We start from the raw sequence: 15515 nt of genomic DNA, 5'->3' as shown, positions 1-15515 counted from the left end.
TTAAAGCATAAAATTTATTTAAGTATAAATGATGACATAGTAATAAATAAAGTTTAATGGTGTAAAATGATTTATATAACTTATTCTGTTTAGTGAGAGAAAGTTTGTTGTATTATTATTATTATTATTATTTAGGATGAGAAAAAAATATTTTAGAAAATAAGTTGGTGTAAATAATAAAACATGAAATATCTTTTTATTTTTTTTTTCAAATTTGATATGGCAGATAAATTGCCGAATATTTATTTTCATTTTTTCTAATTTTTTAAAAGAAAAATTCAGTACTGACACCGATTGCCACATGGCATCTCCATGCTACGCCACCTGGGAGCCGAGCGAGATATTTAAAACTGCTCGGCCGCATTATCAAAGAGTTCATAGCAGAAGACAGCGAATAGCCACCTCCCCGCTTCTTCCTCCCAATCCTGCCTTATTAATCTCCCTCCTTAAGCAGAACGCTCGAGAAAACCCTAGCAGAAACCTCCGCTCAAGGCTCTTCTCTGTCTTTGCGGCTGAGAGATCAGAAACCTCCGCCCATCCTCTGTCTTTGACGCCAGGTTAGTCTTGATCTCCGTGCTCGTGCGCCATTCGATCGCCATTGACGTCGCAATCTCTATCACCGTGTTTGTCCAGGAATGCATTGTAATCCATGTGCCGTTCTAAAAGGTTTCATGCTTTTCTGCAGTTCCTTTGTGTTCTGTAGTTCTTTGGCTTGGAACCACGGGACATCCAAGCATCGGGTTGGTACGAGAATAGACGTCTGCTTTTCCTTTTCTTGTTGCGATTCTGGGCTTGTTGTTGTTTTGGATCTGTGTTATAATTCCGTTGTTCTCGCTTGGACCCCGCATCCCGTGATCAGAGCTAACTGTTTTCTCTGATCAGTTGGAGCATTGGCTCGCGAAGCCAGTGTTCTTGTCTAGGTGAATATCGTGGTAGACCGTGGGGTATTATTCCTCCTCCTATTCTTCTTATTCTACGAGTCATTCTAATGCTTCCATTTTTACAAAGTAGGGCAGCCAGTGTTTGAGGAGATTTTTAACTGGAAACGATTAGTTTTTCATCTCACTGTTTGGCCCACATTTTGGAAAGTCAGCAAGGGGTTTGGAATTTAATGGTGATATATCCTTGCAATCGCAATTCTCCAAACTTTTGTTTTATTTGAGTGGGGAAGCAGCATTAATTGAAATTTGCAAGCCGCGAAGCTGCCGTTTCAAGTCTTTTTTGGGGTCAATTGTCAACGTCTTCTGGGTTATAAGTATAATCCTATCCTTCTGTGTGAAGGGTGATTTCGATAAGTAAGGGTTCCAACCAAGGCCGTCCTTAGATAATTGATTAAGAGAATGGCTTCTTTGAATTTATATTTGGCATGATATTTTTGATTTGTTTTTTTTTTTTTCAGTTTGCTGCGTATTTACTTGTAATTTTGAGTTTATAAGAAGTAAGTTGTAGTTTTTTATTTATTTATCTACTTATCTGTTCTCAGAATCATATTGTGATGTTAGTTTTATTATGTTTATGCTATTATCATCATATCTGCCCATTGATGATGCTATGTGAGGAGATGTTGCAAGCGATGTCTAGTGTCTGCATAGCATACTCTAACAGTTGCCACATGGTGCCAATGGAATTTGATTAAGGGATGATCTGAAATATTTGTTTTTGGAATTTCTCCAGATTGGATACATCTGCTTTGTAATGGCTCATTCTAAAGCCTCTTTTCAACCCACTTGTCCATCAATTCAGCACTGCTCAGATTGGGCTAGAATTTATTTGAAGTATTGCCTTTGTAGTGCAAAGGATGGTGTATCTATATTTCTTGGAATTGTAAGTATTATCAGTTGGGGAGTTGCTGAGGTTCCTCAAATCCTCACAAATTTCCGTGAAAAATCTATTGAAGGCCTTTCAGCTGCTTTTCTGATGACATGGGTTGTTGGGCAAGTATTTCATTTTCATTGCAATATATTATTTACTTCTGACATATTTATTTTTCAGTGTAATATCTGATTTACTTATATATCATACATATTCAATTCTTTTTATTTGTGTATCCATTAACAAACTTGAGAGATGCACAATACAACAACAACAACAACCAAGCCTATGAATCCTTTTACGCCATTGAGTTCTATCTCCTATTATATTATCATCTATATTTAAATAAATTTTATCTTGTTTTATTGTTGCTAACCAAGTCTTTTTTGGTCTTCCTCTTCCTCGTTTGATATGCATGTTTATCATAGTTTCACATCGCCTAACTGGAGCATTTATTGGTCGTCTAAGTACATGTCCGTACCATCTTAAACGTATCTCTCGGAGTTTGTCCTCAATAGATGCAACTCCGACTTTCTCTCTAATGCTCTCATTTCTTATTTTGTCCATCTTTGTATGTCCACACATCCACCTTAACATCATCATCTTTGCAACTCTCATCTTCTGCTCATATGCTCGAATCATAGCCCAACATTCAACTCCATATAATATAGCAGGTCTAACTGCGGTTTTATAGAACTTACCTTTAAGTTTAAGAGGTACTTTACGGTCATATAAAACACCTGACACTCTCCTCCATTTCACCCATCCTGCTTGTATTCTATGTAAGACATCTCTCTCAATCCCTCCATCATTTTGTAAAAATGATCCTAAATATTTAAATCTCTCGGTTCCGGACAACTCGTCCTCTCCTATATTAACAATTGTTTCATTACTTCTAATATTGCTAAACTTAAATTCCATATATTCTGTCTTTAATCTACTAAGCTTAAACCTTTCCCTTCTAGTGTTTCCCTCCAAAATTCTAGCTTAGCATTTACTCCTTCGTGTGTCTCATCTACCAAAATAATATCATTTGCAAACAACATGCACCACGGTACTGTGTCTTGAATGTGCGCAGTGAGTTCGTCCATAATTAGTGTAAAAAGATAAGGACTTAGGGCTGATCCTTGATGTAACCCTATCTTTATTGGAAATGTTTCAGTTACTCCGTCTGAAGTCTTTACTCTGGTCGTTACATCCTCATACATATCCTTAATTAGTTCAATATATGTTACGCTAACACCTCTCTTTTCTAAAATTCTCCATATAAGTTCTCTTGGGACTCTATCATAAGCATTTTCTAAGTCAATGAATACCATATGTAGATCTTGTTTTTGCTCCCGATATTTTTCAATTAATTGTCTAAGGAGATGTATAGCTTCTATTGTCGACCTTCCAAGCATGAACCCAAATTGATTTTCTGTCACTGTGGTCTTCTTTCTTAATCTTTTTTCTATTACTTTTTTCCAAAATTTCTTAGTATGACTCATTAGTTTAATACCTCTATAGTTTGCACAATTTTGTATGTCTCCCTTGTTCTTATATAAGGGAACTAGAGTATTTATCCTCTATTGATCAGACATTCTTTTCGTTTTCAATATCATGTTAAATAATTTTGTAAGTCATTCAATACCTTGTTTCCCTAAGCACTTCCATTCCTCTATCGGAATATCATCTGATCCAACGGCTTTTCCATTGTGCATTTCATTTAAAGTTTGTTTTACTTCTGAAGTTTGAATTCTACTATAAAAATTAAAATTTCTATACTCATTTGACATACTTAAATTACCTAAGTTAGTTGGTCACCTAAACCTTCATTAAAAAGTTAATGAAAATACCTCTTCCACCGCTCATTTAGTTCTCCATCGTTTACTAATACCCTATTATATTCATCTTTAATACATTTTATTTGGCTAAGATCTCTTGTTTTCCTTTATTTCAATTTAACTATTCTATAAATGTCTCTTTCCCCTTCTTTTGTATCCAATTTTTGATATAACCGTTCAAAAGTTTCTTTTTTTGCTTCACTCACTACTTTCTTAGCTTCTTTCTTGGCTATTATATATTTTTTTAAGTTTTTCTCGTTCTTACAAATATATAATTCCTTATAAGCTATTCGTTTTTCCTTCACTTTCTCTTGTACTTTCTCATTCCACCACAAGATTCTTTACTTAGTGGTGCATGTCCCTTTGACTCACCGAGTACACTCTTAGCTATTATTTTCAATTTTGATACCATCTTATCCCATGTTGTATTAGAGTTATCGTATATTTCACCTAATGCTTGTATTTCTACCTTCTCCTTAAATATATTTTGTTTCCCATCCTTTAACTTCCACCACTTAATTCTAGGAATTGTATATATTTTCTTTCTATTGATACTATGTTTGAGACGTATATCCAACACTACTACCCTATGTTGGGTAGTTAAGCTTTCTCCAGGGATGAATTTGCAATCTTTACAAATCTTTCTATCCTTCTTCCTAAACATAAGAAAGTCAATTTGTGATTTATTATTTCCACTTTTGAATGTGACTAAGTGTTCTTCTCTTTTCTTAAAAAACGTATTAGCTAATATAAGGTCATATGCTATCGCAAAATCTAATATAGTTTTCCCTTTCTCATTCCTTGTTCCAAACCCATAACTCTCATGTACTCTCTCATATTCCTCATTTTTCACTCCGACATGCCCATTTAGATCACCTCCTATTAAAATCATTTCATTTGGTGGAATATTTTGTAATATTTCATCTAAGTCCTCCCAAAACCTTGATTTGGTAGCTTCATCTAATCCTACTTGTGGTGCATATACGCTAATTATGTTCATAGTTTCTTTCGCCACTATTATCTTAAGGGCTATAATTCTATCCCCTTTTCTAACTACTCCTACAACTTCATCCTTTAACAAAATATCTAAAATGATACCCACTCCATTTCTTGCTTTACACTTTCCAGTGTACCATAACAAACTTGAGAGATGCACAATGTTTTATTAAAATTTTGTTTAACTCGGATACTTCTTTTGTCTCTCTCTCTCTCTCTCTCTCTCTCTCTCTCTCTCTGTGCGTGCGTGCGTGCCTTGCATAATCTAGAAAATGAGAGTGTTACTTGCTTTGCGATTACCAGTGTTATAAAATTTCATTGTGCTTGGATTTATCCAATCTAGTGGGATAAGGATACTTATTCTCTATGTTAATTTGGGCTCAAAATAAGAAAACGGTGTGACTCATATTTACAAGCATCATATAGGATAATGTGGCGCTAGATTCCTCGTGCACACGCAGCCTGTCTCTTAAATGATGAGAAGCTTTAGGGAAGGAGTTGTGGGATTTGTCAGTTTATTTCATCACTAAGCACGTTAAATGTAAGGTCGTTAATATTTCAGTTTGGTATAGTCACAACAGCATGTGCTGTAGATTGACATTGCTTTACGAAAGGAGAGATGAATGTTAAACACGATGAAGCACAAATAATAATGCAATTTTTAACTGTTTTGCAGCATCACCAATTTTGTCGTGGCTTTGTCCTCATTGTTTTATTTGGAATTTAAGCACGAGAGTTTCCCCTTTGCATTTCCCTTTCATATTTTCTTTCTCGTAGGTTTGTTAAGGGGTTTGTGTGTTTGTAGGGATTTGTTTAACCTCATTGGCTGCATTCTGGAGCCTGCTACTGTAAGTGTAATTTCATATTTATGCAACTTTTAAGTATTATTCTTGGGAAATTATGCCTAATTATTTTTGCTATTCAATCCAGACCTTTGTTAGAACCTCTGTTTGTCTATTCTCTGATACTTGATAAAATAGCACCTTCCTATAATTAACTCAACATGATTAAAAAGCATTTCATGTAGCTGCTGCATATGCAGTGTTTCGCTTGTTGTCATATGAATGAACTCTTTTGTTCTTTAAATTGGCTTCAGGCTTCTATATATGAAACTACTTTTTTAAGTTTAACTCAAGGTCATATCTTTAGGAATAGGCTAAAAGGGGAAAAGATTGTCCTAGTTTTAGATTTAATTCAATTGAGCCATACCTAATCAATAAAAGGGTATAGAAAGTGATTCCTCAAAAAATATATTTGTCTAAGGAAATACTTTTTATTAAACTTAGAAATTAGTTTTCTGTATGTCATAAATATTAGTAAATGTTAGAAATTTGTATTTGATTGTATTATTTAGTCAATTATGTGTGGCAAATTTAAATGTTTTATATATGTCAATCGACCTTCATCTCAATTAAAGACTACATGTAGAAGTATGTGCTTGCATAACTCATATGCATAATGTGCTGACTTGATTGCAAACAACTACCATGTAAACTTTGGCATAACTTTTAATTGCACAAATTGTAAGCTATGCATAGTCTAAACAAAAATATTCCTGTTGCAATTATTTTACCTTCACTTTTGTTTCTATGCACTTGAGCTCCTCAACGTCAATGTGCTGTTGGTTTAACTTCTGTTAAGTCCTTGTACATATCACAGGAAAAAACAAAATTTATTCTATCATCAACATGCAAACTATGACAAAAGGTTTCCCTCTGTGTAGCCCTTCATCTTCTACGTTATTTTGCTCCCATTGTTAACCCAGATGTGACATTGAACTTTGACATGGGTGCACACATAGCTTAAATTTTGGTTTCCAGAGAAGCCTAACAAATCACGAACTTTAGTTTTTTGGCCAAATAAGTTCATTGTATTGAGTTATGGAAATACTATGTAGGATCACAAGATCCTAAATTTTACTAAAATTGCTTTTAAAGTGTTCTCTTTGACATTTATTGTTTACCATATGTATAAATTTCCATTATCTCATATCCTTTGTGAAGGTTTCAAACTTTGAATCTTATTGTAATATAGTATAATTGGATTTTTCATATATTAAGTAAATATCATTGCAACATAATCACTACGTTGCATGTTTATAAAGTAGGTAATAAGCTTTATAGTATAGGTTACAACAAAAAGTTCATTATATTTGAAAATTAAAAAGAATTCTTAAATAATCTTAAGTTTTCTTTGATGATATCGTGATATAGTATGGAAAAATATCCATTTTTGTTTAATTTCAAGCTTTACTAAATAAATATATTTGATCAAGTTAATGTTGTGACGCTAAGCAAATTTAGTTAGTTGGATGATGAGGTGCCAAGTGAAGAATCACAATTTTGATAACCATGTGGCTATTTGCACATGGTCACTTCTTACCATATATGGTGTCATTTAAATTTGATGGAAGTCATATGCAATTTTTCAGAATTGCTAAACTTTAGTTTTTTTTTTCTTACAGTTGCCAACGCAATACTACACGGCACTGGTGAGATTATCAACGTTAATTTCTTTTGGTTATTAACCATCCTTATTGCTTGTATTACTGATTTATTGGTATATTCAGTTGTACACAGCTACTACACTGATTCTGACGGGACAGACTATTTATTATGGTCACATTTATCACAGACATAGAGTAAACAAAAATATGATACCTAGTAAGGTAAGAGATCAACCTGCTATTCAGATATCCAACAAATAGATTAGTAATTTCATAGCATTTTATGTGTGTTATAGGGTTGCTTCTCTACCTTTGCCTTAGTTTAATCTTGCATCATATGTCATATGTTCTTGAATAATACTGGATATATATATATATATATATATATAGGCTTTTTTCTCCTTCCATTGAAACTTGATTAGATTTTGACTTGGTTCATCAGTCATGCTTAGATCAAGATGTTTGAGAAACTTGGCTTGATTCACCCTGCCAGAGGTTAATCAAGATATCACATGGTCGTGCTTATCTACCACAACTTAATATTAGAGCAATAAATGCATTAAAACTTCAATGGTAAATACTGCAATCACTAAAACAAAAGTTGTATAAACACCAACTGGTGTTGAAACTAGGGTAAATAGAGGAAGGATTGTTAGCCAAAAATGCCAATTGGAATCTGACAACATGATAATATAAACAGGTAAAAGAATAAAATGCCATAACATCTTATGTTTGTCTCTAAGATGTGGCAAACCCTTATCTCAAACATCCATCTAAAATTATTAGGGTGGGCTGATGCTCAACATGTTAAGTTGGGTGGATCACCTAAAATCATTTTGAAGGGGTTGCTTCAATTGATGATTGAGGTTCTCTCTCTTAACCTAAGGGGTTCCTTGGGTATAATATTGAATCTCTAGTTTCTCTTAAAGTCAACGGTCTAAAAGGTTACAACCCCATAGTGGTTCATAATGACACATGCAATATACCATTAGACATTGGTGTACTAATTGTCGTTGGAATAATACACTTGATCACCAATTAAGTTTTTGTGGCTTTAACTAAATTTGACTACCGTTCAGAACCGATGGTTTGACGATTTAAAATTTTTTTGACCCTTAACCTTAACCTTCAAAGGTAGTTACAATTCCGGAATCGTCGGCTACAGTTTAATTCACAATTTACGACCGTTCAAGATTATTATTTATATTCCATTTTTTAAAAATAATTAAAAAATATAAATGTAGGAAAATTGAAATTAAAATGAAATAAACTTATTAAAATTGCCTATATATCCACTTAGGGTATAAGGTAATTAATGGTCACATAGTTTGTTAGTTTCTTCGGTAACATAGACTATAAGACTGTAGTCGTTCGTGACATTGTGCCTTAAGAGCAACAGTTGTTCACTTCCGCTATAGTTGCGAATGTCATTGCGTACTCGTTCGAATACGATATGGATACGGTGATACGACAAATTTTGAAAATAAGATACGATACGGCTAGGATACGACAATCATTATATATATATAGTATTGAAAATAAAAAATTATAGAGATGGAAAGTCATATTTCATCAATCATAATATCTCAAGTACAAAATGTCAAAATATAAAACACCAAATTCATTTTAAGCAAGTAAAAAGAAATCAAACATCCATATCGGTCTCTTGTAAACTCTCCTTTTGAGAATTTTCGATTGCAAAATAGCTAAAATAATAAAACAAAACAATAAATAGTAAATAGATGAAAGATGATCAAAATCGAGAATGGGTGGCAAGCACAAAGGCATGTAAGATCAAGGAAGATGATCAAAATTGAGACTTTTAGATATTGCTCAAAAATTGGAAGCCAAAAAGAAGAAAAAGGAGACTGAATGATTAGGACTTATATTCAAATTTATAAATCAAATATTTTTAACAAAATGATTAGGGTTTAAGCATAGGGCAGAAATCATAAACAATAATTTAGGACTTACATGGTGAGAGGTGTCGGCGTGCGTCGGTGTCGGTGTCGGTGAGAAGTGAGTAGGATGAGAGACGAGCATAAAAAGATTAGTGTTTAGAGTTTAAAAACCCACAACCCAATTCTTCTAATTAGTCTTAGAAAATTTTAAGTTTTTTCAATTAACCTCTAAAGTTTTTAAATATTTGCAATTTTGTCCAAACATATCTGGAAAAACGTATCCTATCCGTGTCCAAAACGTATCTGCATGGTCAAACCTCTAAAAAGTCGATGATGCATTTATTGCTGTATCCAATACATGTATTTCTATATCGTATTTGTATCCGTATCGTATTCGTGTCCAATATTTAAAAAAAAAAAGGAGTATCCGTGCTACCTTGTTGATAAGGTAACCGAATTGAGCCAAGTCAAACTGAGTCCGAATGAACCAAGCAATTGAAATGATTGTTCAAGCTTGGTTTTGTTCATTTTTTATGAACTTGAGTTTGGTGCTCAAGCTTGGCTTGAACTTAGTTCGTTTAGATGTTATCAAGCTCTCAATTCAAGCTTGTTTGAAATTTTTATATTTTAATCTTGTTTGGTTGATTATTGAGTTTGATAATACAAACTTGTTTATTCATTTAAAACTTTTTTTTGTTTATTTAGATGTAATAACAGTTTTATTGATCAACATTGTTCACAAACATATTCACGAACGTTGTTCACAAACATTAACGAGTTGAACATTGTGTTTAAGCTTGTTTGTTTAATTTAACGAGTTGTCCAAACTTGTCCATTCATTTAATTGATCTTGTATGTATTGAACGAACATAAACAAACTTTTACCAAGCCGAACACCAAGTTTGTTCAACAAGATTTGGTTCATTTACACCCCTATTGGCACCATCCACTCCTTCCATTCACCACTGTAGCAGTTGAGAGAGAGAGAGAGAGAGAGAGAGAGAGAGAGAGAGAGTCTTCTGAGTATCTTTGTTCGTCTTTTTGATAGCTTGGTAGCTTGAATGAGTTGAATCTCTTCCAGTTGCTTAAGTAGCTTCAATAGTTGTTTCATAGGCGTTTGAGTCCAGGACTTATGTCATTTAGTTGCTAGTCCCCAAGAGAATGATAGGTTCATTTGCCTATTCATTGCGCCTGGATGATAAATCATTATCTAGGCCTTGCCTTAGTTGTTTTAGGCATATAATAATGAACTCACATTGCATGAACTACTTAAATAACTCTTTTCTATTAGTCCTGAACTTGAAACCATATTAGAGAAGGCAATGCTATGAACATATTCGTCTGCTGCTTGGTTTAATTCTGTTCCGGTATTTTTTTTAATCTAACATTAACATTATTATATTTTAGCGTGATGAGACATATATATCATATAAGTTATATTTTTTTAATCAATTTTGTATATTTGATGATAGTCTTTACTTGTATATAATTTTATTATTGAACAACTTATATCTCTTGGCAAATTATTATTAAATATATCATACAAGTCAAATATTCTCTATAAACTCAATAAATTAGGTGTTGAATCGATAAAAAATAAAATAATACCAAGGATTTATGAGATTAATAAATTTAATGAGTTAAAGGTAGAGTAGCTCTATATTGGAAAATTTAAGGTAAATAGGTTGGAAAATTAACTTCAATAGAAAGGTGGAATACTCCCACATTGAAAAATTTGAAGCAAATGAGTTGATTTATATTAACCCACAATAATAATATCATTAAATGTAAAAAATATTATTAAATGAAAGGTTAAAATTGAAAAAAAAATTAAACCAATTTAAAAATTATTCTTTTAAAAAAACAATGCTAATGAACTGGTGGTTCAAATCGCCAGTTCGCCGGTTCACCTGAGTTTTGACCCATAACCAGCCTATTAAGAGATGGGCCAATTATGATTCTGGCCCATTGAACCGGTTAACGAGTAACCGGCTTGTTAGTTCGAACCCGGCTCATGGTCAGGTCTAGCTTTAACTATCATGAGTCTACAATATCTCAATTCATGTGATCTCTAGTTAGGCAACACCTAATTATCATAGATCCATAATATCATTAAGAAACCTAGTTCTAGTTAGGTATTGACAAATACCATAACCCTTGACAAGTACTTCATCAATGCATGGATTGCACTATTTGTAATCACGGAATTAAAAACCTCTCACAAATAAGTCCAACATGCATGTAACACATTCCTCGTGCCCTTAACACAAATCTCTTACCATTTGGATGTCTAATATGGTATGATAGTATACGTACACATCAATACCATAATGTCAATCTATATTCATGCATCATTGAGATAAGCATTTGCAGGTTGAATTATCAAATAAGGAAAAAAGTCATGAAGGGTTGGGTTTATTAAGAGGCATCAAGCCATAAATATTGGAACACTTCAACAGCAACAACAATCAAGCCTTATCTCACTAGATGGGGTTGATTGAATCTTGGAACACTTATATCACTAATTGAAAATGACACCTCGCAAATCAACCTTAAGGGTTAGTCATTTCTACAACTGCTTGTAAGGAACTAGCCACATCAAACTTCCTAAACAAATATCGTTAAAATCTTTGAATCGAATAAACTAAGAGATTGGTCAACTAAAATATCAAGAAAGCAGCATCATTATTACCATAAACACTAACTGTTATTCTAAATTGCACAATGGAACTCTGATTCAAGTTGATCTGCTCTTGCTCAATGATTGAGGATGCTCTTTTTGCTGCTTGTCATGAATAAAAAGAAGTAGCAGCACAACTTTGCTCACAGCCCGAAAAGAAGAAACATCCTCTTCACTCTTGATCAAAGATGGAAAAAGAAAAGAATTGTTCACCCATGAGGAATCCCTCAGCTGCTAGACTGAGCATATAGGGCTGCTCACCAGCTGGGGTTCTCTAGAGGTCAGAATTGAGATGGTAAAATCATTTGATTGCCAAAGGAAAGGAAATCTGTTTGCATTCATTGAGGAAGGATAATAGTGGAGCTCATGGGAAGGAGGGGTTGGCTTGCAAATTCTGAAGGAGAAGATAAGGAATCATGGCTGATAAGAGAGTTTGCAAGCTGAAAGAAGATGGGAGGAGCTTCTGCAAGGTAAGAATAGGAGTCAGCTAGGTCTCCTACTAACCATATTAGAACCCAATTCTCCACTAAACTAACTTGGTTCACTCTGTTCAGCTCAATGATGGCTAACTTGAACTCCTATTAGGATTTATTGGATCGAGCCCAAAACAAACTCAACTTGATTCCCACCTAACCACAGCCTCAAGGAGCCAAACTAACCTCAATTGAACCATAAGCAAATCCAATTACATCAAAAAAAGTCCATATACTCAATGATTCAGCTTTAAATCAATTGATTCAACATGAATTTATCTATTATTCACTAGTTAACCACAATCATAAATGCTTGCTGCTTAAATTGAAAAAAGGCGCTCCTAATTAAAGTTTTGGGAAATTTGACATATTTAGCTTCACTTGCAGAATCAAAATCTTGTTCAGGATAGTGAAAGTCTTTTAAGCGATGCAGAGAAAACAAATGTTGGTGGCCACAAAGCAAATGTTACAAGTCTCTCTGAGGATAATAACTTAAAAAGTTCACCAATTCCTGTTACTAGACAATTACATCCTGGTGATTCCAATGGAAGAGACTTCTACTTCGTGTAAGTTCCTCATCTTTTCTATCTTCTTTTTTATATGAACCTTTTTGCATGGTCAGATTATACTTTGAGCTATGAAGTTTGTGATCGTTACTTCTAGATATTTGGAGATGCCAGTGCTACTATGTTAGTAAATCAACAGACCCTTGTTTGGTTAACTAAAGTAGTTTTTTACATGCAACTTGGTGTCTTCTCAAGTACTTTTGGTAGGTTAGCATGATTGAATTAAGCAGATAATATATATGTGGTATATAATTGCCAGTACCCATTAATATAATTTTAGAGCGAGTTAATGTTTCTTTGCAAAATTCTTTTGTGCAGATATTTTCACAAGCAATCAACCTCTGGCCAATCTTTCAGTTTCAGTTATGTAGTAGGGTTAAGTGTCCATAAGAGAATAGCTAGATTGATGCATTTTGTTTCAATCTTCTGTCATTGTCCTTCCCATATGTGCTGGCGGGTTTGTATAGTTTGAACAGGAGACAAGACAACACAAAGTTTTTTGGATAATTATATGCAAATGCTAACATTTAAATCTTGAGGTTCTGGTGTTTGTTCTATTATGTCTTCATAATTTTTGTGGCATGTGTTAGTTTTAGATGGTTACCATTTTAATGATGCCAGGTCAGCTCGATCTTTATCGAAGAGCCCCATGCCTACTTTTGGCACTTGGTTAGCATATTCACATGAGAATGGAATACCATATCACTTCAATGATGGCCAGCATGATGAGCAATTTGCAGCAAGAGAGCCTTTGCTTTCATCTCAGTCTGCTCCTACCAAATTGAGTACTAAAAATATACTTTCTGTGGTATGCATGGAAGACTCATCTTGAGAACCTTATTTGTTTTATCTAACATGATAGTATAAGTTTCATACAGCAAGTCATTCTTTGTATTCAGGTTCCTTCAGCTAGTCTTTCTATTTGTATTTGTGTTTACCATCTTTGTTTCCATGATAGTACTGAATCCCATGGGATGGTTCTACAAGTTGGCCGCAAGTTGTTACAGGTAATTTTAATTGGTACTTAAATAACTGTTAACGGATGTATGTTTCTCATTCTCTCATGCATATGATGCCTTTTAGTTCTTTTAAAAGATCCTACTTAAAACTAATTATAGGATGAGCTTCGAGGTGATGAAAGTAGTGGAGCAGGCACCTTGTTTGGTTGGATGATGGCAGCTATTTATGTGGGAGGAAGACTACCTCAGATTTGCTTAAATGTGAGAGTTGTATTGATATTTTTCCTACTTAGAATTCTGCAAAATGGGTTTTCATTTTTCTTCAAATTAACATAGTAAAAGAATTTGGAAGTAGGATTTAGGAGATATGGTGAGATTCATTCTTCAAATTAAGATGGTTTTTCTTATTAAAATGAACTGTCTGACTTCTCGTTTTATCATTGCAGATTAAAAGGGGCAATGCTCAGGTAAGTTTTACTCAGACATGCATGTGTTTGCAACCTAATAAACCACACAAGTGGTGATATCAATATTTATTCAAATGCTTGGATCACTGATCACTTATTCACTTATGCAGGGTCTCAACCCACTGATGTTTATTTTTGCATTGGTTGGAAATATAACCTATGTGGGAAGGTACCATGCTTTTATTGAATGGTTTAGTAGCATGTGCATAAATCTTGTTAAGTCTCTTAGGTTTACTAAGTATGTGCTGTAGTGGGTCTATTCCCACGTTGGCACTCCTAGTTCAGGGCCTTATAAGAAATATGTATACAATGTGTGTTTTTACATCAACAAACTAAATGTAATAAAATATTTCTTATCCTCTAATTCCACTCTTCTAGGTTATGGATTTATCATGAGTCGTTTGCGTGTTTCTTATCAAAAGCAAAGAAAATAAAATCATCTTTTATATCGGAATTCTAGAAATGTAGTATTAAAAAACCTGATGATGTACAAGAATTTTGGTTTGTTTCATGGCAGCCTCCACTTTTTGATATGCTTCCATCATCCATGCAGTATACTTGTGAAAAGTTTGGCTTGGTCTGCAATCAAACCTAATCTTCCATGGTTAGTTGATGCTGGAGGATGTGCTATACTGGATGCTTTTGTATCCTTTATTCGTGCTGATGTTTCCTTTTTTTTTCTTGTATTTGTTAGTGAGTTCTCTGATAGTTTTGATTACTTGTGACCTTTGACTGTTATAGATTATCATCCAATTTGTCTACTTTAGACTTCGACAATCCAAGAAGTCTGCATCAAACAATAATCAAGTCTAGTGGAGAAAGAGTACACGCATAAATATCAGCAGCAAAATTCATTGCAGGTATTTTCTTGTTCCTTCCTTTGTATATCGTGTTGTCAGAATACAATGTCCTTGAGGAAAGTATAATTTTTTTTATATAATTCAGGTTAGAAATCTGACTTGTGGAACAGTAATTTCTTCTTTGTCGCTGAAAAACTTATTTTGATTTTATGGGAATCCCCAGATGCTGCAGGAGCTAATTTGACCGTGGGATAGTTATCATCTACCTTCTACATATGATCTGAGAGACGACCAACTTCTCATGCTACATTCTTTTTAGCTTCAAAACTTTGGTGTCCTTTTGGCTTATATCGCCCTCAACGGTTACTACAACGTTCTCTAATGGCAGATCCCTTTTTTTTTGTGCTGCATCTTACGTTATATATCTCTTTGGAATTTTGATAATCGCTGTACCGATGTTAGTAACAACGTTTGTAGATTTAGCTGGTTAACTCAGTGGCCAATTTTGGTCCACCCAGTTGAGACTGGAGAAATCCTTGTCTAATCAAAATTTTGTTAGTTCATTTTGGGCACTGGTAGAAATAAATAG

The 15515-nt window shown here is 33.9% G+C and overlaps 1 protein-coding gene across 1 annotated transcript; it reads left to right on the top strand.

The window, feature by feature from the left end:
- The first annotated feature begins 383 nt into the window (after positions 1 to 383).
- LOC122040934 (probable vacuolar amino acid transporter YPQ1) lies at positions 384 to 15489 on the top strand. The gene is made up of 14 exons (XM_042600424.1): positions 384 to 557; positions 1675 to 1934; positions 5440 to 5482; positions 7099 to 7125; positions 7204 to 7302; positions 12522 to 12700; positions 13322 to 13508; positions 13600 to 13707; positions 13819 to 13920; positions 14106 to 14126; positions 14237 to 14295; positions 14680 to 14770; positions 14868 to 14986; positions 15150 to 15489. Exons 2-13 carry the CDS (start codon positions 1696 to 1698, stop codon positions 14937 to 14939), a joined length of 1227 nt encoding a protein of 408 aa, XP_042456358.1. The 5' UTR covers positions 384 to 557; positions 1675 to 1695; the 3' UTR covers positions 14940 to 14986; positions 15150 to 15489.
- The last annotated feature ends 26 nt before the right edge of the window (positions 15490 to 15515 follow it).

This window comes from Zingiber officinale, chromosome 2A (genome assembly GCF_018446385.1).
Source record: "Zingiber officinale cultivar Zhangliang chromosome 2A, Zo_v1.1, whole genome shotgun sequence".
NCBI lineage: Eukaryota > Viridiplantae > Streptophyta > Magnoliopsida > Zingiberales > Zingiberaceae > Zingiber > Zingiber officinale.
This window is presented reverse-complemented; position numbering and strand designations above follow the sequence as displayed.